Source organism: Lissotriton helveticus, chromosome 3_1 (genome assembly GCF_964261635.1).
Source record: "Lissotriton helveticus chromosome 3_1, aLisHel1.1, whole genome shotgun sequence".
Taxonomy (NCBI): Eukaryota; Metazoa; Chordata; class Amphibia; order Caudata; family Salamandridae; genus Lissotriton; species Lissotriton helveticus.
The window spans coordinates 48,189,070-48,212,958 of NC_136061.1; the positions used below are offsets into that span (position 1 = coordinate 48,189,070).

General features: G+C 42.3%; 1 protein-coding gene across 3 annotated transcripts in view; it reads left to right on the forward strand.

Moving 5' to 3' along the window:
* The window catches only part of NHEJ1 (non-homologous end joining factor 1), a 1,839,518-nt gene extending 1,822,781 nt beyond the window's left edge, over positions 1-16,737 (forward strand). Inside the window, exon 9 of one of the 3 annotated variants that reach the window (XM_078679206.1) lies at positions 16,561-16,708. In XM_078679206.1, coding sequence (XP_078535332.1) covers positions 16,561-16,693 — 133 coding nt within the window. In that variant the 3' untranslated portion in view covers positions 16,694-16,708. Of the gene's footprint in view, positions 1-16,560 lie in introns of all 3 variants that reach the window. The other 2 variants (XM_078679209.1, XM_078679211.1) reach the window with 2 other exon arrangements.
* Positions 16,738-23,889: the final 7,152 nt, after the last annotated feature.

Below are 23,889 nucleotides of genomic sequence, written 5' to 3' on the forward strand. Positions count from 1 at the left end.
GAAACGCATTGGTTGTGGCCTGTAAAAGCTGAACAAAGAAGCTTGAAACCTGGAATTGGTGTTCATCGCATCTTTGTAAAAAATTAAGGGGCCGATTAGGATGGTGGACGGAAAGCGTCTGGTCCGCCAGTCTCGTGGGAAATGAGTGTCCAACCGCACCGTGGGGAAACCGGCGGTGCTATTAGGATTCCCCTCCAGTAAAACCCGACCGCAGCGGACGGATGTCTCCAAAGGCCGCCGACCGCAGACGGAACCATAGAAAAACCGACCGCCGCGGACGGAGTGGCCGCGGTAACAGGCCCAACTGCCGACAGTGCAGCGAAGTCAGTCCGTGGGCTGGCTGTGGTGTTGCGTGGGCGGCATGTGCCTGATGCGGGGGGTGATTGTGCTGAGGTGGGACTGGTGTGGGTGCACTTGTGTGTGTTCCTGTCCCCACCAGGGTGTCTGGTGTGGACAGGTACCAGTGTTCATGCATGCTGTGGCGTGGTACGTATGTATTGCATGCTTGCGTACCTGCGGCGGCGTCCACGGCGGTGCATGACTTGCTGGTAGTGAAGTAGGACCAGGGCCGGGAAGGCGTGTAGGGCTGGGTCCATGGCGCTCGGGTCCATGCGGTGGGTCTCGTGGCAATGCTTTCCCTCTCCGTTCTGATGCTTCCGCCGTCTATGAGATGGAGGTGTTTCTGCTGAGGTGTCCTGGTTTGTTTGCGACATCGTAATATTGCGAACGGTCGGGATGTCGTGTATTTCTATAGGTTCTGATTCGATCCCCCTATTCCTGACCCTATTCTGGTTAAACTTACTAGCTAGTTAACTAACAGTCAGCCCATGAGGCAAGAAATCCCCCATGATGCAGATACCGTTATCTGACGCAGTCACACTACGGCACAGGAACGTGTTATCTGATTAGGTCATAACGCTTGAGATCTAATTAGACAAGCGATATTCCTCCAGCCCCTGATAAGGCATACGACGTTCTCATAACAAATCAAACCTATGACAACCTGGATAATCCGTGCGGCCATTGTTTTGATTTCACAGAGAACTTTAGTAAAGAATGTGCTAACGAGCAAGTCGTGAACCTCAATACCTGCGCTTCAGGAAACTGTTAAAAACCCATCTTTTTCCCTAAATCTGTACTCCCCCTCCCTTTTTTTCTCTGCTTAGTTCTCCCCCTTCGACCTGGTGAATTCATGGTTCTTTAGCGCTGGGATACCTCCGGGTGACTATCGCGCTTTATAAAAATAAATAATAATAATAATAATAATAATAATATGACATCTTTATTGACGTACCTATGTCCATCCTTACGTCAATCTCGGCACCTTTAAGGTATAAATATTGCCGACCTTGCCCTATGCAAACACACGCGTGGTGACAAGACGGAGCAGCCATACTTGCCGAAGCCGAGAGCAGAAGCAGACCCCGCAGGCAGCAGCCCCGCCTTCCTGACGCGCTGAGAGACGCGCTGCTATCTCAAGCCGAGAGACCCAGCACCGGCGCTTCTGGGCAGCCCTCGCAGGCAGCCTGGAATATCGAGAGCAGAGAAAGAGATACCATTCCTCATTCATCCTAAATTCCAGGTACAGAACTGAATAACCCCTCCTAGAGAATTCTTTAGTTATTCACTTGGCAAAAACAAACTTAAACTAAACTGTAACTTTCTATTCCCGCCCACGCATTAGACTTAGGTCAGGTACACGGGGTAGGCGTATTTAGAAACACCAGTTGAGCACGTTTAGTCAAATGTATATGTGTATGTAAATATATTTTAATCATTTTAAACATCATATGGCTCAGAAACCATATCAATGTTTTTACAGTATTATTTTATACTATTGCTTCTAATGTATGCACTTTACTTAACTATAAGTATTGCAATAATATCGATCCATTTCTCTTGTACGAGAAAAGAGACTGATCAATAAATAACATCTTTTATTGAACACGCCCGTCTCTTCCTTTTCTCTACATTCTGATGAGACTAAGAATGCACGTACTGACTGAGTAAAATAATTGCCTTGTGCTCACACGACTCTCGAGATTGACTCTTGATTAGGGGAGAGCAAAGTTGTCATGTTCTATGGTTGTCAGAAACTAAATCCCTTCTTGTCTAATCAGGGGAGTTCATCCTTCCTTGAACATTCGAGAAAGTTTCTAGCGAACTCTGAGCTTAGCTGGCAAACCCAAAAATTAAGTCTAGTTTCGACAGTAGTAGACCTAGTTAACGTCTGGCCTAGGCCTTTACTGCTGTAGGTACTATTCCAATGCGCAGAGCCTATTGGGAAAATAGGAGCTACACTACATGGCGCCCAACGCGTTTGGAAAGGGCGATAAAACTAACGTAAGACATTTAGAGTAACTCAGTCGTGCTTTCTCACTCAGACCCCTTTTCCCACAATACTCCAAAGACGTCTGGAGTGGGTGAAAGGTTATATCCGCCAGACCTCGCAGGAGGGAACTCCTATGTATGGTTCTTGGTCTAGTCAACGTTGAAGGATAAAACAGTTCCAAAATATTGTGCACCTAATCTCTGTTTCCATAAAGAAACCTGATCTGCAAATAAAAATAATACCATCCTATCAGTAAAATGGGAGACAGTGATGGAGAAAGAGAGGCAATTAGATTAGCTACTGAAATAGCAGATGCTGATGCTACCATGCAAACAGCAGACCCGGATATAATACTCATCCAGGTCGCCAAAAGGAGATCTATAACCTTAAAACTTATAGAAAATGGACTGACACCTAGAGGTGGCACAGTCATATTCGTAATTGAGGCACACGAATATCGGCAGACAGAGGTATACTATACATGGATACATTTTCCAGCAGCAAATGCTGTAACAAAGTACTTCCACTATTACAAAGTAGAGGAACCTCCTGAAACGTACACTCCTTTCGAGGAGGTGGAAGTACCACTCAAATTCCAAGAGCATTTGCTCTTATTTGATGGCGCCCTAAAACATAATAATCACATTACAAGGCTCGGTCCTTTAGGAAGACCAGGAGCAACGTGGCCGGTCTTAGCCGGATACACACCACATCCAGACATCGACGAGATGACTGCACCAGAGCTATTAATACAGCTAAAACAACTACTAAAAATTCACAGACAATTAGTTCAGTATGTAATGCGGACTTCAACAATTCAGCCAGCGATTAAAATTCCACAGCTGACCCCTCACCAGGGGAACACAAATAAAATCACACCACAGAACATCCAATCCTGCCTAGGTAAAGTTCCAGCTAAACGGGAACAGATACCATTCTGGTTGGCACAGAAAATCACCCAAATAGAGGCGGTGTTTCCTGACACCACCCCATTAGAAAAGCACAGGATTCTGACTATATGTCTCCCAATGGGAATCGCACCACACATTGAGGACTGTGACACTTGGGGTACGGTCTTTGCTTCAATCTACACAAAAACGCACGGTGTTCCATCCATTTCGGTAATACCAGATGTGCTAAAACAAATTCAAGATGAATACGGTCCAGAACCTGCTTTAACTCTTGGTATGAAATTACTGAAAGACTTCAAGCAGGTCTCGGCTATATTACTAGCCAACATAAAGGGTGAAGCAGCAAACGTGGCGATCCGCCAGAGGTTAAAAGAGACAGATATAGCAGACCAACCAGCTGAAATTGCCAGAATCATAGAAAAATCCTATGAAGAACTAGGCAGAGATAGTCTAGGTGGAATACCAGTAAAACCGCAACTGACTACAAGTCCAGAAAAAATATTTTTTAATAATAATTCACCAAAAAAGAACTGGGATGGAAATAAACAATCCAATCCTAAAGAAAAGAAATTCCAGTCCAGAGGAAGGTCTCCTAGGCGAAGAGAGAAATCTCCAAACCCGAGACAAAGGTCACCTCAGAGTGAACCCTCTGGGAATAGATATAACCTTAGAAATAGGGATAATATTAAAAAACCTGATAGATATCAAGACATTGATACACGTCCGTCTCAATCTTTTCAGAATTCCTCGCAGAAATCGGAAAGAAGAGGACGATCAGAAGAGCACGCCAAGTCCAAAGACAAGGAACCTGCTCAACTGAAAAAGAAATCACAATTTCCAAAAAAGAAGGTAGCCAGTATCAAGGTAGTTAACAATGCCGAGAATACTGAGGACACAACTGAAAAACGGAGAATGGGCTCAGACAATGCTAGACAGCGCAGCAGAGGTGAGCATAGCTCGCAAAGTCCTTATGAATCATCTGGAGACAGTGGACACGAATGAATACCTTCAAGTGGAAACTGCAGATACCAGAGTTAGCAAGCCCCACAAAATATACGAGATAACATTACGTATAGAGGGAGATAAGACTAGGAAAATAAGGGGACTATTTTGGGATAACCTATCCAAGGGCTATGACATCCTTCTAGCTGAAAAAGACTGGCCACCGGAGTTTGTCAGGGAGTGCCCTCATGGCGAAGAAGTAATTATGCCTGCCTTCTCGAATCAAATACCGATTCATAAAAAATACACACTTGCTAGAAAGTGGGCAGTGGCCTTAGCACCTGCTTTATATAAAAATCACGTAGGATGGGATGAGGATTCTCCTCCTCACAAAGTCCAGTTAAAATCACAACCTACTGCACAAAGGCAGTACCCAATTAAGCAAGAAGCTAAAAAACAAGTAAATGAAATACTAGATCAGCTAGAATACCAGGGGGTGATTGAAACTTGCACCTCACAAATGAACAATCCTTTGTTTCCGGTCTCCAAACCAGACAATTCGTACCGTCTAGTTTTGGATTACCGACACCTTAACACATGTTGCAAAACTTTTGCAGTGCAAAACTCACACAGTGCTGCACTAATGAATAACATAGTGCGCAAAAAATACAAAACAACCTTGGACATCTCCAACGGATTCTTTTGTCAAAACATAGCACCAGAGAGCAGATATTTAACTGCATTTTCAGTAAATGGCACTCAAAAACAATTCTGTCGGTTAGCCCAGGGGTACAAGAACAGCCCGGGGGTATTCTCAGCGAGAGTAACAGAATTACTACAACTATATGATGATGAAGCATTATCTTATGTCGATGACATTTACTTAACAGATGATGACTTGGAGACTCACTTGAAAAGAGTGAACACCATAATACTTGGGTTCGCTGCAGAGGGTTACAAATTCAACTTCAAAAAGTCCAGAATTGCCCATCTGACGGTCCTATTCTTAGGATATGAGTTATCAAGTGAAGGCAAAAGCCTGGCAGACAATTTCCTAGAGAAATGTGCCGTAATCCAAGCTCCTAAAACACTAAAAAACCTACAGTCAATTCTAGGCTTCCTAAATTTCGGAAGAACTTACATTGCAAATTACGCAGAAAGGGTCAAACCCCTTTACGATCTAATTAAACCAGACTTTAAAAGATCCAGTTGGACTCAAACACACACAGAAATTTTGAGATCCTTACAAACAGACATGCTAATTAAAACAAAATTAGAAACCCGTGATAATACACGCAACCTTGTGATCCGAGTCATCCCAGGGAGATACGGATTCACATACCTAACCTCTAATGAGGGAGATAAGGTACCAATTGCATTCAAATCACATTTGTACACAAAAGCTGAACAGAGATTCAACAACAAAGGAAAAATTGTTCAAGCAGTTCAAACCGCAATAGCTAGAGAAAAAGACATAGCTGACGGTAGACATATCACAGTCAGAACAGCAGAATCAGCCTTTGAGGCATTAACAACACCGTGTACTTTACCAACAACAACATTGGATCCAGAATGGTTACAATGGGTAAATTCAATCACAACGGACAAAGTATATTACTTCTTTGATCCAGAACTAGAAGAATTAAAAAATCTAAAATATGAAAAAACGTATCCTCTGCCAATCGACATTCTGCCTCTACGACATTACGCCTGTGTAATCTATACAGACGGACATGCTCAACCCTCCGTTTGGGGAGAACATGCATACAATCCCACATGTGAGATCACAAAAGAAGTGTGGCGCGGAGGTAAACTAAGACCTCTATTAACAAAATCACACTCAGTAGAAACTAATTCAGAACTACAAACTGAAATAATAGCTTTGAAAATGGCGCTAGATAATGCGGATCGCGAATTCCCGACACTTATAGTGTCAGATTCATATTTCTGCGTCAAAGCATATAACAAGGATTTGCAGACCTGGATTCAGAACGATTACAAAGATGACACGGATGCACCAATAAATCAGAGACTGCTCTGGGAACAGGTAGCTCTTTTGAAAAAAGAACTACCAAAGACTCACGTGACACACTCACTGAGTCACCAGCGTGATGGCGTTCACGTTGTAGGGAATTCATTGGCTGAAACAGCCGCAGCGGCAGCCAGTAAACCGGCTCCCGTAGATCGAAAAAAGCGTACATTAAAATACATTGACGGCGAAACAGTGCTGGCAGTAAAAACGTCATCAAAAGGCGACTGCTCGGCGTTACCGATCAACTATCCACTCAATTACACATACATCATAGATGCAAACTCCATTCCTTTTGCTCGAATCCCTGGAGTGGGGGATAGAGTGATTCCAAACATGGACAGGAGAAACTTGTTAATCGCAGACGCACACATGGGCGAGGGTCTCAGACACCTTAAATTAAAAGATTCTCTGGAAGAATTACAATCACGGTACTGGTGGCCAGGCATGAGCCTGCACTACACCATGTTTGTAAAAAACTGCCCAAACTGCAACAGAGATCGCAGTGGGGAGAGAAGCAGTTTAATACCTCGTCGTATCAAGGCAGATAACATCACCACTAAAAAGAATGGCTTGCGATTAACATATACAGGCTAGTTCCCACTTATAATGTAGATCCACAGCACTCGGCTGACGTCCGGACTGTTATACAAGATTTGCGAGTCTAAATGGCATATACGCTAAGAGCATGCTACGTTCGACCATTTTTTTTCTTTTTCTCAGGCAATCCAGCCTGGGGGGGGGAAAGAATGGCCAAATGAGCACAGCCCAGCGGGAATCTTCTCACTTCCTTCCTGAGGGTATGGGATGGTGTAAAGAAAAAACCAAGACAGAAAGCAATCTATAATAGAAAGGATATTAGGTTCGGGAGCTGGGTGGGTCAAACATCTAATAAGTGTCCAACGTAGTCTAAATAACTTGCCAAGAAATTCTCTGAAGGGATTCAGTCCGTACGAATTATTATTCGGAACTAGGATGTTGATCTCTGACCTTGATAGTCAGACTTCAGTGGTAACAGAAAAAAGCTTTGATGTCAAAGACCGTTTGGCTATTTTGCAGGACTTAAACAAAACAAGAAAAGACCTGAGCAACATACAGTTGAAAGAACAGCCAACGACCACTGAAGAATCACCACCTGTCCCAGCAAGACCTGTCTGGATTCCAAAAGTCGGGGATCTAGTCAGGGAGAAGATCGCGGTAAAGAAGGAATTTGGGCCTTCTTACAGAAAAGCAGTTCCTGTATTGTCTGTCAACGGGACAAGATCAGTTGTACTACCGCCACTTGCTGGAAAAAAGGAGAACCGAGTTGTATCCATCGACCTGGTAAAACCACAACATGTGGCCGATAACCAACAGTAGGCCAAGTGGACTCCCAATAAGTAGCAGAACACCAAGGTTTGCTACCAGTACAGAGGTCCTATCAAAGAGGCTCATCACATTCGAAACGCCTACAGAAGAACAACAAGGACTATGCAACAATGCAATAGAACTTAGACCTCTGAAAACCCAAATAAAGACATTTAGCAGAGACACACCAATCTATACAGAAGTACCAAGTGAAAATGCAAGAAACAAAAATCCTGAACCAATTGGAACAATTGACAGAACTGCATCCGGTTACTTCATCAACTTCGATGATTCCTCTGAAGGCTTCAGCGAACAAAAGACACAGCCATCATCAAAATCCTTTAAAGACAAAGCGAAGGAACTTTTGAAGCAACTGAAAGAAACATATCTAGTTTCTCCATGGATTGAATTTTGGATGGGTTTTGGTGCATTTATCCTCATACTTTGGCTCATCATGGTATTTACCTTGGGACGCTTCATTGAGGGAAAATATGCTAAAATGGACACAGCAAGTCAGAACATCAACTTGGTCCTCAAACCACACACATCTTCACACGTCGAGAAAAGAGAACTTTCTTCAGAACTTTCTTCAGCCAACTTCACAGCAAGTCCAATATCTGGTGGGGTAGCCTGGGACAACACTGACTATGAAATTTATGGTCCGGTCGAGATCCTGAAATATCCACACCAAATCAAGATCTCCTTGAGTGACTTTGCAAAACCAAACTCATTTGCTGATGATTGGGACTTTGAAAGTATAAACAATATGATGTCTGACTTAGTAATGTCTGCTAAATTTACAAAACATGATTATTTGCAGGGTTCTACAAATTATGACAGCATGTACTGCTATAACCATTATGGTAACCATTTCTTGCATAAATCTGCACAACCTAGAAATGTTTTAAATTTTAATCAATGGGAACATTGTGCTACACCTCCAAAAGGGAGCTCTAGAACCGTGTATGGCAAATATTCATATTTTTCAGGTTTTAACATAACTAATGCTGAAACATTTTATTACAAATTGTCAAACAAGACAGGGATGAAAACCATGATAACCAACACAAAATTGATATATTCAGATTCTTTCTTTGAAAAAATGAATACTTTTGGATTTGATTATTGGGACAAACATGTTGATTTGAAAAGTGTTTGGGGTACAAAAGAATGGCAAGTACAGGGTATAGAAGCTTTGTTTAGAGCCTGCATGATCCCAGAACAAATGATGTTTTTAAATGACACCGTTCAACAAACCACCTGTCTTGGCTTAGCCAAAATCAAAGATTTAAATAACCTGTCTATTCCAAAGCCAACAATGTTTAGCAATAACTCTGAAACAGATGAAGAAATAGACATAAATCATATACTTAACCAAAACAGAACACATCCTGATTGGAAACAATGGTTGATCTGGCCCACAGATACAAATAACTGTCAAGATAGATTCCTGAATAAAACACAGGGTTTCAAAATGAACAGGCCAGACCCTAGATATCCCCAAAGACATCACCCAGGGATAATAACAACCTACAGTGTGGGCAAATTATGCCTTCAATGGCTACAAACTTCCACACTGCCTGAAATTAAGCAACACCTAACTTTACTTACTGATGGTGCTGACTTGCGTGATTTCATAATGGGACCACGCAAACAGCGTCAAAAGCGTTTCATAGCAGCCTCTGTATATGCAGCATACAATGAGGCCTGGAAGGTTACTCAAATTGAGACAGCAGAAAGAATACGGGAAATTGACCGTATTAATTTGGAAAAATCACTTTCTGTAGTGGACAATGGGTTAATGACTCTGTCCTCCAGAATTTTTTCATTGGACAGCATTGTGTCTTCAGCAATCGATATATTATCGCAAGACTTACTGTTATTACAACATGGTCAGTCACAATTGCGTTCTATTGTACAGCTTGGCTGGACGTTACAAAATCTGCGTTCAGGCTATGTGCCTTGGCGTTTAATCAACACAACGTCACTATTTCAAATCTTTAACCTTACTGATAGACAAATCGGTATGGCGCAGAAGGGTGCTGATTATACAATCTTGAGCATTGAAAAACTAGAAAGATTACCGTTGACAATGTCAGAACGACCTGTCAGTGAATGGATAATCCACGGAATCATAAATATTCCAATCTCAACCTTCAGGTTTCAATACTGCCAAAAATATATACAGGCTGGCATGTACGAGAAATTGGGAAAGGGGTACCTTAAAACAACATGGAACCTGCCCTATTCACATGCATGTATCAGTAACAAAGGACAGAAAGTGTTTCTTAGTGGCATCAATTGTGCTATGTCACTAAGCGGCACGCTTCTGTGTAACGGTATTAGTTTGCACGGAGCCTGTGAAGGGAATTCATACAACCTTTCATGTCACCAGCAAGGCGCACCTGCAACTGAAATAGAACCATTCTTTCAAAGACTCTATAATGGGAGTTACATTCTTATTGTAGACCGCAGATGCTGTAGTCTTATGCCCGGGACTCCTTATCTCGTCACTACGACGGCGAAGGTCAAGTGCTGTGGACGTTCTTTGTTTCCCAGCTCCTTTCCAGACAGGGAGGCGAGGGCATGGCCCAGTTTGAAAATTACTTCTATTCGAATAGACACTTTAAGCAGAATGAAAACAGTGCTTCTTCAGACGCCTACAAGGCTCACGTCATCTAAAGAAACGTATGATCTACAAGTCGCAAGGACGACTGCAGAGATACATACATTATTATCAACTAATTCCCCCGTACATTTCGCGGAAATCCTGAGCGAAATCTTAAATATTTCTGATACCACAGGGGTCTCAAAGGTATTTAAGACAGTATTTTCGATGGCATTAACACCATTCAAAGCCATACTGGGTATTTTTCCAGACTTCGTCCATTCGATTTTTGGCGGACTTCCCCTGATCCTAGGACTAATTGCAGGAATCCTATTCCTAGTCCTTATTTTTCGTTATGGCAACCCATGTCACAGATCAAACTCTCGCGACAATGGAAGATACGATCCTAGCCATTGGATACCGGGACCGGATATCAAAAATCCTGGGACTATACCGGCTTAGAGACCTAAACATGACTTGGTTTCTATCATTTCGACCAATGTGGCAAAGGTGTGTTTTACCTGTACTAAGGTGTCTGCTATGCGGAGAAGAATGCGTGTTAGACACCTGTCTGACGCTACAATCGGATGCGCCGGTGGATGCAGATACACTGTTGGTTCCTACCAAGGTTCACGCACTGTGCTGCCCTCAAAGGCTGCCAATTCTGATGACGGCATTCCTGGAATCTTCACCACTGCGATTGAAGAGTAGTGAAGTTCAAGATGAAAGCAGCATCGAACAGGTACGACCTTCTGTCAGCAATGCAAATCAGAATGTCAATGGAGACAATCATGCGCATGAATGCATGGTTACCCCTATTTCCGACTTAGAGGAACTTTCCCATGAAGCTGTTGACAGTTTTTTCGAAAGCCTGAATGATATGATGTTCTCTCCGGAACAGAAATAGAGACTTTTGAGTAAACTCGCACACGGCGTTCCCTGAATTCGGCCTTCAACTTTAAAAATAAAGTCACATGAACAATTACAATCCAGTTCACGGACAGCAACTTTTTTCAGCAAGCCCCTAAAATATTTTTCTATATATTTTTTCCCGGGACACTGATTTTCTGCTTAAAGTAAGAGACTATTCCTAGAGAACTAAGATTTCTATTTTAGATACTTTATAGACTTTATAGACTTTAGCTGCCCGCTGGTATGTTCGCAATAGATTTTATGTGATGAAATGGTTTCGACTTTTTTTCTGTATAGCCATATTAAGAGCCATTTCATGTGTATTTCTCATATACCAACAATCAATAATGCATAACAATGCGTGTTCACTTTTGCATTTAATTCATAGCTTAAGTGCATACAATATATATGACTGCAATTTTTCAGTATATTTGAAAATTTCGAAATGCATTTATGTATTTTGGGGTGGTAAGGTATACACTATACTCTATAGTATGTTGTACTATGTTATACTATGCATAGATTAGTAGATATGACCATAGTTAGCGTGGAGTGGGTGTCGTGTATTTCTATAGGTTCTGATTCGATCCCCCTATTCCTGACCCTATTCTGGTTAAACTTACTAGCTAGTTAACTAACAGTCAGCCCATGAGGCAAGAAATCCCCCATGATGCAGATACCGTTATCTGACGCAGTCACACTACGGCACAGGAACGTGTTATCTGATTAGGTCATAACGCTTGAAATCTAATTAGACAAGCGATATTCCTCCAGCCCCTGATAAGGCATACGACGTTCTCATAACAAATCAAACCTATGACAACCTGGATAATCCGTGCGGCCATTGTTTTGATTTCACAGAGAACTTTAGTAAAGAATGTGCTAACGAGCAAGTCGTATGACATCTTTATTGACGTACCTATGTCCATCCTTACGTCAATCTCGGCACCTTTAAGGTATAAATATTGCCGACCTTGCCCTATGCAAACACACGCGTGGTGACAAGACGGAGCAGCCATACTTGCCGAAGCCGAGAGCAGAAGCAGACCCCGCAGGCAGCAGCCCCGCCTTCCTGACGCGCTGAGAGACGCGCTGCTATCTCAAGCCGAGAGACCCAGCACCGGCGCTTCTGGGCAGCCCTCGCAGGCAGCCTGGAATATCGAGAGCAGAGAAAGAGATACCATTCCTCATTCATCCTAAATTCCAGGTACAGAACTGAATAACCCCTCCTAGAGAATTCTTTAGTTATTCACTTGGCAAAAACAAACTTAAACTAAACTGTAACTTTCTATTCCCGCCCACGCATTAGACTTAGGTCAGGTACACGGGGTAGGCGTATTTAGAAACACCAGTTGAGCACGTTTAGTCAAATGTATATGTGTATGTAAATATATTTTAATCATTTTAAACATCATATGGCTCAGAAACCATATCAATGTTTTTACAGTATTATTTTATACTATTGCTTCTAATGTATGCACTTTACTTAACTATAAGTATTGCAATAATATCGATCCATTTCTCTTGTACGAGAAAAGAGACTGATCAATAAATAACATCTTTTATTGAACACGCCCGTCTCTTCCTTTTCTCTACATTCTGATGAGACTAAGAATGCACGTACTGACTGAGTAAAATAATTGCCTTGTGCTCACACGACTCTCGAGATTGACTCTTGATTAGGGGAGAGCAAAGTTGTCATGTTCTATGGTTGTCAGAAACTAAATCCCTTCTTGTCTAATCAGGGGAGTTCATCCTTCCTTGAACATTCGAGAAAGTTTCTAGCGAACTCTGAGCTTAGCTGGCAAACCCAAAAATTAAGTCTAGTTTCGACAGTAGTAGACCTAGTTAACGTCTGGCCTAGGCCTTTACTGCTGTAGGTACTATTCCAATGCGCAGAGCCTATTGGGAAAATAGGAGCTACACTACAGGGACATCATTCCGCATGGCGTTGAGCCTTGATTGGCTCCATCCGCCGTGGTGTCTAGTGTGTTCCCACGGCAGTTCACGTTTTTACGTGCCGGACAGTAAATGTGCCCAGTTCCTCCTCCTAATATGGCGGACGGAAGGCCCGCTGCTGGCGGACAATGAGGTGCATTTTCCGCTGCCTCCAGCCCAGCGGTCATGCATCCATCCGCCATCCTAATCGGCCCCTAAGTTTGGGCTTGGATTCATCCCCACCGCGAGTGCACCCATCGCTGAACGCGCTGCTGGAGGAATCCGATTGTGCATCATATAACTCTAAAAATCTCTACTATCCCTTAACACTACCCATCCCTTGATCCTAACAACACCTTACTACACCTTTTTAGTGACATAATGCTTAAAAATATATATATGTAAATATATAATGTAAATATATATTTTAACATATATATATATATATTGTACTCATCTATACGTGTTTGTTTGAAGGATTTAGGTGAGTGTGGCAAGAGAATGCTGGAAATGATAGCATGCTGCATAATTTTGTTTCATTTGAAAAAAGGAAGACTTTTGTGTCTTGTTTTTCTTTGGCCTTTGTCTATGATGTCAGTGTTGCGAAAGTATGATGCGTTTGGATTGTTTAGTGTGTGTATTCAACATTGATCATTTGGGAAAGCTCATTCAAGGACGGGCGGAGCCTGTTGGGGTGTAACCTGGAACTAGGCCTGGGCCTACCAGTTGACATTAACTGTGATGTGCAACCTTACATACTTAGATGTGACCTACAACTGTTTGAACCATCTCATCTTACCACACTGTTTTGGATTTAAAAAATAAAAGTCTATTTTTTGGACTGAAATGTCCTCTGCATGTTTCAGGAAATTATGTGTCCTTACTATGTTTTCAGAGCGCACTGGGTCTAAATTGCAACAAAAAGCAAAAGTCAGAATTTTTTTTAATTCAAAGTTAGAACAAAACTAAAGTTAGAAAACCAAAAATTAGAAAAAAGCAAGATATTTTGAAAATGTAAATAAATAATAATGGGCATGGGGAAGGTTAGGCTAAGTTAAATTGTTAAGTTAGTACAGGTAAAATTGTACATTAGCCCCCTGACCTCCTTCAGTGTCTAAATAAACTCCAATAAGCGTTGTGAACTTGAAGGGTTTCATTGAAGTACAGCAAACAGAACTTCCATAATACATAACATCCCAGAGGACTCAAGCAACTGACTTCTGATTCATACAATAGCACATATAGTTTCAAATAGAAAATTAATATATAACCAATAGCAGGGATGGAAAATGCTGCATCACACGGAATAAGAGACAACCAAGGAAACATGGCATTGGACAAACAAACAAAACAAAAACAAAATGGAAAAATGTGATGGCAGTGGGTAGTTTGACCACATGAGTACTCCACCTTAATACAGCACCTTGATCACTTCTCAACACAGACATGATAGTTTTTAACAGAGATAATTGGCAGAAGTTGACTTAAAACTTGACTCAGAACCTACATCATCCTTATTTAGTTTAGCTATTCTACCTACATTCCCAATTGACCATTTGACACACACACACACACACACACACACACACATACACACACAGCATTACCCTTCACCCCAATATCACTAACAGGATCTCTAAACTTTTCAGATCCTTTTTTGAGCAGAACAGAGTCTTTGATACATATCAAGTCACCTACTTCAAACTTAATTGAGTTTCCTTTGAGTCTCATATTTCTGTGACATCTAGCAACATTGGATTCATCACACATCATCTTAGCCTTGCCACTGGCTGCCACACCATCACACCCTTGACGTATCATCACCATTATCAATGAAGAAGGAACAACCTTCCTACACCTCATGAGTTTGAATGGTACTTTCCCATAATCCGAATGGGGAGTAGATCTATTGGCCCAAACTAGGTCCCTGATGGCTGCTTCACAATCCACCTTGGATTTAATGGCTCTCTACTAATATCCTATTAAATCTCTCCACGTTACCATTGGCTTGAGGGGGATAAGGAGGAGTGCGTAGATGTCTTACTCCACACTTCTTTAAAAACTCTGTGATGGTGGAAGAAGTCAATTGAACACTATTTTCAGTTAGTATCTCTTCAGGAAGCATTAGTATTGGGTTCTGCTCCACCACGTACCTCTACCCACCTAGAGAGATGGTCAATTATTACAATGAAATAACTCATATTGTGAGGCAACATATGAAAAGGTCCTAAAAAATCAATAGCAATTACCGGAACGGTATCAGGAACAGCAATGACTAAATGTTTGTCACTACAGCAGCATTGTATGCATTACTTCACCAATTTTTCCACTGCAACATCCACTCCACCACAAATCATTCCTGACCTGACGTTTAGTGGCACTTATGCCTAGATGACCTACATGAGGTGTGTTTCTTGATTCTTTGGCTAAAACACTCCCAGAGGTATGAACTTATCCCCTCTCACCAACAATTCTCGTTCTAATGATAATTCATTAGCCACTTTACTAAAATGCTGTAAGGAACATCCAGAACTTTTTCTCTTGGTGATCCAATCTTCACAAACTCCATGACCTGATTGAATGTAGCATCCTCTCTCAGTTCGTTGCGCCATAACCCCATGTCTGAACACACTACTTCATCCTCAACCTTGACTATAATGTATTCTTCAATTTCTTCATGCACATTTAATTCACAAGAATCATCATCCACAGGTAAATGAGACAAAAATCTGCTCCAGCATTTTTACTTCCTGCAATGTGAGCAACATCAAAATTGAACAATTGGTCGTTATTCTGACCAACCTGGCTTTAGCTTTCTTCATTTTTTTACCCAAAAATTACAACTAGTGGTCTGTGATCTGTTGTTAGACAAACTTTCCTACCCCAGAGATATGACTTAAATTTTTCAACACCATACACATGCTAACATTCCCTTTTCTATAACAGAGTATCTTGTTTGAACTTCTTTCTTTATCCTGGAGGCAAAACCTACAGTTACTTCTTTGTTGTGATCTAACTGTGATAAAACAACACCCATGCCTTAAGCACTGCTATCTACAGTTACAAATGTCTCCCTCCCTTCAACATAAAATGTACGAAATTGAGCTGAAACAATGCTTCGTTTAATACTTACAAAACTTTGTTGAAAAACAGAGGACTACTCAAAGGTAGTATTCTTTTTTTTAGAAAGAATCTAAAACATTCAGTCATGCCCACAAAATTGATAATGAACTTAGAGTAAATTTTGCAAATACCTCTGAAGGACCTAAGCTGCTCTTTGTCAGTGGGATGAGGTGAATTGAGAACTTCATCAATGAAGCTCGGTTTATTTACTCCCATCAAAGTCAAAACATGCTGCAAATACTTAACTTTATTCACTCGTCATCTCTTGAAGTGATTCCTTTGAGTTCTAATATGGATAATACTTTCTTCACGCATTTGTTATGCATTTCTTTGGAATCTGCAAAAATGAAAATGTTATCTTAAAAAACTATATTAGATACATTTCCAAACATTTTTGTCATCACCTTCTGAAATACAGATGCGTCTGCGGCCAGCCCAAATGGCATGGAACAAAACTGGAAAGTACCATCAGGTGTGACAAATGCTGTGAGAGGATGCCATTATTTGTCCAACTCCGCCTGATAATGCGCTGCCCGGAGATACAATTTTGAAAACCACTTGGACTGACCTACAGTATTGACAAGGTCTTCAGTGTGCAGCAATGGAATACTCTCTACCCAAATGGAATTGCTTACAGATCTTAAATCACTGTACAGTCTTAACTCTCCAGATTTTATTTTAGCCAGCACTACTGGAATAAATTACAGTGGTGTCAACTGGTTAAATAATTCAATTGTCTTGCCTTTTTCTTAAAATTGTGGAAAGCTCACCCTGAGATTTTGAAAAACTTGTGTTTAACAGGTGTAAAACATTCTTTGACCTTGATTTTGCCCACCTTGCCTTGAAAAATACCCTTAAATGTATTTTTCAAATCAACATCAGGGACAGAGTTAACAAGAGTTAGAGGCTGTATATGTCCAGGCTATTCATTAAATCAAAGTCTGCTTGATGTCAACAACCTAATGATTTGATACATTTTGTGGGCTAGGTAAACATTTCTTTTCATGGTTTTAGTTTCAAAACAAATATCTGCCCAAAATTACCCAACCAAATCAATCCTGCTCCCTTCAAATGCAGTTGTAGTAACACCCAGAGGAAGAAGACCTTTGTCTGGCCAAACTTCCTTGTATTTTTACATAACATCTAGAGATGGGTAGTGATGGGGATTTTGATTGCACCTCTTTCATAATGTGCAATTATGTAAATAATATCATTCATTTGATAACTTTATTTCGGTCCTTGACCATAAAGTGCAGATAAAATACATACAAGCACAAGAATAAAATCCATAAATACAAGAAGTTAAAAAGTTATTAAACGGCAAGTTATCAAAAAGAGCAAATGGGAATTACCCCGGTTAGATCCTTGTCAGAAACGTGATCCTTCTGCCCCACATACCATATAGGAAGCGGGAAACCGAGAAAACAATAGGAGGGGAGGTATCATATGTTAAAACTCTACAAGCCTGTGCACATTGTCTGAGTCCCATGTTTCTGCACAGTGGAGACAGCCAGCATTTCCATATTTTGCTATACGCTGGGCAGAAAAACAGGACATGCACAATATCTTCTGTGCTATTATTGCAGGCTGGGCAGGTTCCCTCATTTGAATTAGTCCATTTAGAAGTCAGCACCCTAATGGGCAAGCACCCATGTCTCAGTTGTGTATATGTTTTCTCGCAAGAGGAGGGTGCACTAGATCTAGAAATTCCTCCTTCTTGGGTGCAATTTTCACCTGCAAAAATTCAGTTGATAGCCTACCCAAGGTTGTCAAGCAGTGTAACATGTTAAGGCTATGGTTTCTCAAAATGGCCACTAGCTCTGACCTCTGTAACCTTGGGCAGCTCTCCCCGGGGGACTCCCACAATTCAGGCAAGCCAATTTGGTAGAAGAGAACCTTGATGTGGGATAACCAGGGTATATTTTTGTTCTTGACACGCCCCCAGACTGCGGAGAATTCCCCCCTGTAGTCAACAAGCTCCGGTACAGTCCAGAGCCTTCTCCAATAGAGCAGGGGTCGTGCGGCTATCAGATCTTTAATGGACTCAAGGCCCATATCTAGCCGCAACGGTATGAGAGGGGTGCTTTGGGGTAGACCTACCAAATTTCTCATAAAGGCCTGTTCAATCTTTAGACTCAGTGCGTTCTTATGTCCCCAAAGTTCTGCACCGTACATAGCTGCTGACCTAGTCTGGGTTCTATAGGTTCTATAGGTTTCAAGAACAGGGGCAACTGGTTTAAATTGTGATGTTTTATGAAATTTCCCAACACCCCCTGTAATCTGTGTAAGTCTCAGGGCGATTCTAGACACCTGGTGTCCCCAGTCAAAATCCTCGGTTAGCGTGACACCGAGTTAAACAAAGGTTTTCACCCGCTCAAGCGGGGTGCCATTCAAAACAGGGTTCGGGCGGGTGTGCCTCGGGGGATTGAAAACCATAAACTTGGTTTTATCCAAGTTTACCTCCAATCCCCTCGAGGCACAGAAGGTTGCAAACCCATCCAGAACCCGCTGAATGCCCGTTGATGATCAGGATAACAACAAGGTGTCATCCGCGAACATCAGAGCGGGCACCCGTACAGTAGCCAACCTCGGGGCATCATTATCCCTGACTCCCTCTAATTCATCCACCAAGCCGTTAACATAAAGGCTAAAAAGTGTAGGGGCCGGCTCGCAACCCTGGCGTACACCCCTGGTTACGGGAAAGCGGGCCGAAAGTTCTCCATTCCTTCCGCACCTCACCTGGGCGTAATTCCCCGCATGCAATTGAATCAAGACATCTAATAAATAGGACGGGAGGCCTAGTTCTTCCAATACCCTCCATAGTTTCTCTCTGGACACAAGGTCGAAGGCGGCCCGCAGGTCCACAAAAACAAGGTAGAGGCTGCCACCCTCTACTCTTGCAGTTTTACAGAAAAGGACCTGCAGCCTATAAATCTGGTCCAGGGTCGAGATGCCAGATCTAAATCTGGCTTGGAGAGTGGTCAGTATTTTATGTTCCTCTATCCATCCCAATATTCTGTCCAGTAAGATCCGGCCCATTAGTTTTTTGCGTAGTATCTAAAAGGCTAATGGGCCTATAATTAGATGGAGATAAAGGGCAGCCCTTCTTGTAGATGGGAACGATCTCAGCTCCCAACCAGGTTTCTGGTAACTTGGAACCCCCGAGGATCGCATTAAACAAAACTACAAGATACGGAGTCCAAATTTTGGGCTGGGAGCAGAAGAGGTCGCCGGGTAATTTTTCAAGGTCTGGGGCTTTGTTTGGGAGCAGTCTGTCAATAGCAGACTCCACTTCTCTGAGAGAAATACTCTCAAGGTTTTGAGAGAAAGTCATCTCCTGATCATCCATCGGGCCCCTCCGACAGCCCAAGCCCGAGGCCGCCGGCAGTCGATACTCATGCAGGGGGTCTAGGTCCGGGGAAGTCCGAAGGGTCCCGTCTACTCTTGGCTTCTGGGCCTGTCGTTGATGCACGTAGACGCCAGTCTCAGGGCTTGTATAAAGGGCTGCGAAGTGTGCCTCCCATACTGAGGGAGCTATGTTCGGGAAATCAACCTCTCCACCCCCTTTTGCACCAGCATTAATTATAGCCCAAAATAATTTGGCATCTTTTAAAAGGCGCGCTTGTCTCAGTTCTTCCCACCTGACTTCCTCGCACTCTCTCTTGCCCCTGATAATCTCCTTTTTGTACAGCAGTCTAGTTGCCCTAATTTTTCCATTATCTTTGGATTTGATTGCTGCAAGGAGTTCCCTCTTAGCTTTCTTACAGGTACAATCGAACCAGGGGTGCGACCTTGGCGTGCTTCGTTTGTTTCTACTTACTGGGTAGAGCACCTCCCCTAGCGTCATGGCTAGTTGCGTATGTATTTCTATGGGTTGTCGACAAAGGGCCGGTTCGCCCATCTGGCTTATGCGAGGAATTGCAATCTGGTATATTTTTGCAAGCCTGGTGGAGGAATTCACAAAATGGGGCCATTTAATCCTTCTCCTATTGTTTGTTACCGTGAGAGGTGTCATCAACATGGCAGGATTTGGGACTGGATTTGTTAGGCCAAAGGACCCAGGCTTATGGGTTAAGACCAAGGCGTTATGATCGCTATCGTGCCTTGGTACAATCCTGAATTCTTTCAACTTATCCCAATATTTTGCCTCCATCATGATGTAGTCTATGATGGAGGTTTGATTTGCCCTATTGTAGGTGACTAGCCCTGGACAATCCGGATCTAGTCTCCCATTGCATGCCCGTAGAGACGTTGCAAGGGAGAAAGATTTTATCTGGAGCACCAACGGTGTCCATGCCTTAACTAGTAAAATCTTAGGCTCTGGGACGCGCCAGAATGAGTCTACCTCGTCTTGTTCACAGAACTCCATACTACCCAAGGGCTCAAACTGACAGTTAAAATCACCACCCAAAATTATCGCGATGGAGGGGTCCAATCCCTGGATAAAATGATCGAGTGCCCTAATTGTGTTTGATTCCTGCCCCTTCTTGACCGGCCTTGAGTAGATATTTATTATAGCTACTTGTGGTTTACTTTGGGGTGTTAGTAGGACACACTGGACATCCAGGGAATTTGTTTGCATTTGTTTTGCCTGGATGCCCAAGTGAGTGCCTATCCATATTGATAGTCCGCCCGAAGGGCGGCCTCTACCTGTAGATACTGCAAGAATATCGTAAGTTGCAAAGGCCGGATTAGTGCTCTCCTCCATTGCCCAAGTCTCCTGCATCAGGCAGATATCGTGAGCAGCCATGAAGGCATCCCACTCTGGTATGAGGAGTTTTTTTTTTTAGCCTGGCTATGTTCCAGGAGATGATTTTTAAACAACCTTCCACTGCTTTATCAGAACCTTGTACAACCCCCCCTCCATTTACAAGGGAGCTATCCAGGTTCCCCTTTTCTCTAGTCCCCTCCCTCCTCGAAGAGTAAGATATTCGGTCATCCCCGGTGGGGGTGGATGTAACATTTTTCTCCAAAACCCGTCTCCTAATGCGTCTTCATTGATGATTTGCGGTGGGGAATCTCCCTTCGGTGTGAGTCAATCTACCTCCTCCAGCACACTAAACCTGTTCCAATGGGGTTGGAGGAGGTGTGTAGAATAATGTGGAAAGAAATCCTCTCCAAATGTCGGCCTGTATTGCATTCTACTTGATGGTGGATAAATTCCCCTATTATAATGGGTCCCGTTAGGGTGGTTTAATCTCGAGTTGGGAGTAGGGTAAAAAGATGACAGATGTTGTGGGCATATTTGGGAGTTTGATCTGCAAAAGGGGGCATTACAAATGTAATCCACAGCGGAGTTGTCCCTAAAATTAATTATTACAACATCTCCTGACACTGTTTTAGGTCCCCTCCCTATCCAATCTATTCTTCTAACTGCCAGTATTTCCCCTGAGACATTTGGAGGTAGAGGTCTGTTTGCACTTAACCATTGGATACACTTATTTTTCAGGTCAAACTCCTTTTCTCTTTTCCCATCGCTTAGGGCTGGAACTCCTGTAAGGGCTTCCACATATGGTAGTGCTTCCGGGGGTAGATTAATGGTTGGTAACTGGCAGGAGGAAGCTTTGGGTTGTACATTCCTAGTCGTTAAAGTGCTAGATTTACTTTCATTTTTATATTTATCCTTCGACTTCGGGTTAATTGTATCAGAGTTGGCAGTGGGATTTCCCACTGCCAAGTTAGTTTGACCGTGTGTGCTACTATTAGGGGGGAGGGAAGGTACAACATGTGCAGTCTCAGTATTAGTTTTGATGTTACTGCATTTTTGGTCTGTTTTGAAGGATTTTTTGATAAAGCTACCCTGTCACTAGATGTACTTTTAGGTGTACCACCACAATCAGAATCAAATGGGGATGCAGAGTTTCCCATGGGGTTAACTGACTTTGTTATCCCTACCCCCTTATTATTTAGCATAGAGGATAATATATCAAGCTTTGACACCAAGGGTTTAATGTGGGTAACAATAGTCCGCTCCAGGCATGCTTGCAAGGCAGCCACCATATTAGTGACCCAGCACGGGATTCCCGAAGTCGGGTGCGACAAATTGATAATTGGGGTCACCAGGTTGTGATTGGCCAAGTTCTTTTTGCCCCTTTTCTTGGAAGGCTCTCTTTTTTTCTCCTGGGGCGTGGTTTGCCTACTGTAGGGGTTTCCCTAGGGAAGGAGGGAGTCAGTACAATAGGGGAGTCCTCTACAACTACAGGGGTCTCTATAGACACCTGCGCACAGGGCAATTGTACATAAGACGATGTTATTTCGAGTTTTGATCCGGGACATCGGTTGCAATGACTGAGTGGTTTTGCAGACATAGAGTGGGTGTAACCAACCTAATGCATTGATACATTTTGTGGGCTAGGTAAACATTTCTTTTCATGGTTTTAGTTTCAAAACAAATATCGTCCCAAAATTACCCAACCAAATCAATCCTGCTCCCTTCAAATGCAGTTGTAGTAACACCCAGAGGAAGAAGACCTTTGTCTGGCCAAACCTCCTTGTATTTTTACATAACATCTAGAGATGGGTAGTGAGGGGGATTTTGATTGCACCTCTTTCATAATGTGCAATTATGTAAATAATATAATTTTAATTTGATTCATCTCCAGAGTGCTGTTTGGTACATTTGCATCATACTACCCGAAATGCAATATACATTCAAGCTAAGGCTCTTGTGTTACTCAGAAAAACTAGAGACAAATGCACTTCTGCCAACAATTTATGAACAGTTACAATTCTATTTCGTGATTAAGTCCTCAAGCATGAACTGAAGAAATATTCCACGATATAAAGTCCAATGTTTTTGAAATGATGTTTATTTATTTCAGGTGGTACAATCAACAGCCAGTCCGGTAGATACAGCCGACACGTGTTTTGTCACGACAGTGACTTTATCAAGGCTAAAGCAGCAATGTAATGGTCACTGGTCTATAGAGGCGATCCGGAAAGTTTGTAAAAAAATGTAAGAGCTAAAGCAATGTAGAAATACTCAAAAACAGTCTAGGTGTTGTCAAATATGTAGAATTTCAATGGTGCTCACCACAAGGTTCAACAAAATGTAAGAAAGGACACAGGTATTTTCTTCTTGAGGTTGAGCAATGTGTGAGTCTATAAACGAAAGTAATGTCCTCCTGCTGTACACACATGGACAAAATCCGCCAGTGAGTCTTAATAAGCCCCCTATGTGTTTGTATAATACATGCACAAACACATCTTTGACAATGCATAGACTGTTTTTGAGTACTTCAACATTGCTTCGGCTCTTTCCGGATTGCCTCTTTAGACCAGTGACCGTTACATTTCCTCTTTAGCCTTCAAAAAGTCCCGATTGACATCCACATCTTCGGAGAGTGTGAGTGGTGTCTAGTGTGAGGCTTCGTGTGAGTGGAGAACATTTCTGGGAACAGTGTCCAAATAATGAACTACATTTCCCAGCAGTTCCTAAATGGTCACGTTGCTTGGAGACTGTGGCGGCCATCTTGAGTTATTGGGTATACCTTTCCTTGGCATCCTCTCTAGGTAATTATGATTCAATGTTGATGCAGCAGGGACCTTGCTGCACGGATTCAAGATCTCTGTTATAAAGAATAACTGCTTTCCTTTGGAGGTTGTTGAGGAACATTAGGAATAAAGAGAAGTATTATGAAAATCAAGTTGCGCTGCTTAAGCAATCTGTGAGCTACTTCTTTTTTTTAAAGTTAACTTTGGGCTTTGCTAAATACTTAAGGAATATGTAATTTGGAATGTGAGATTT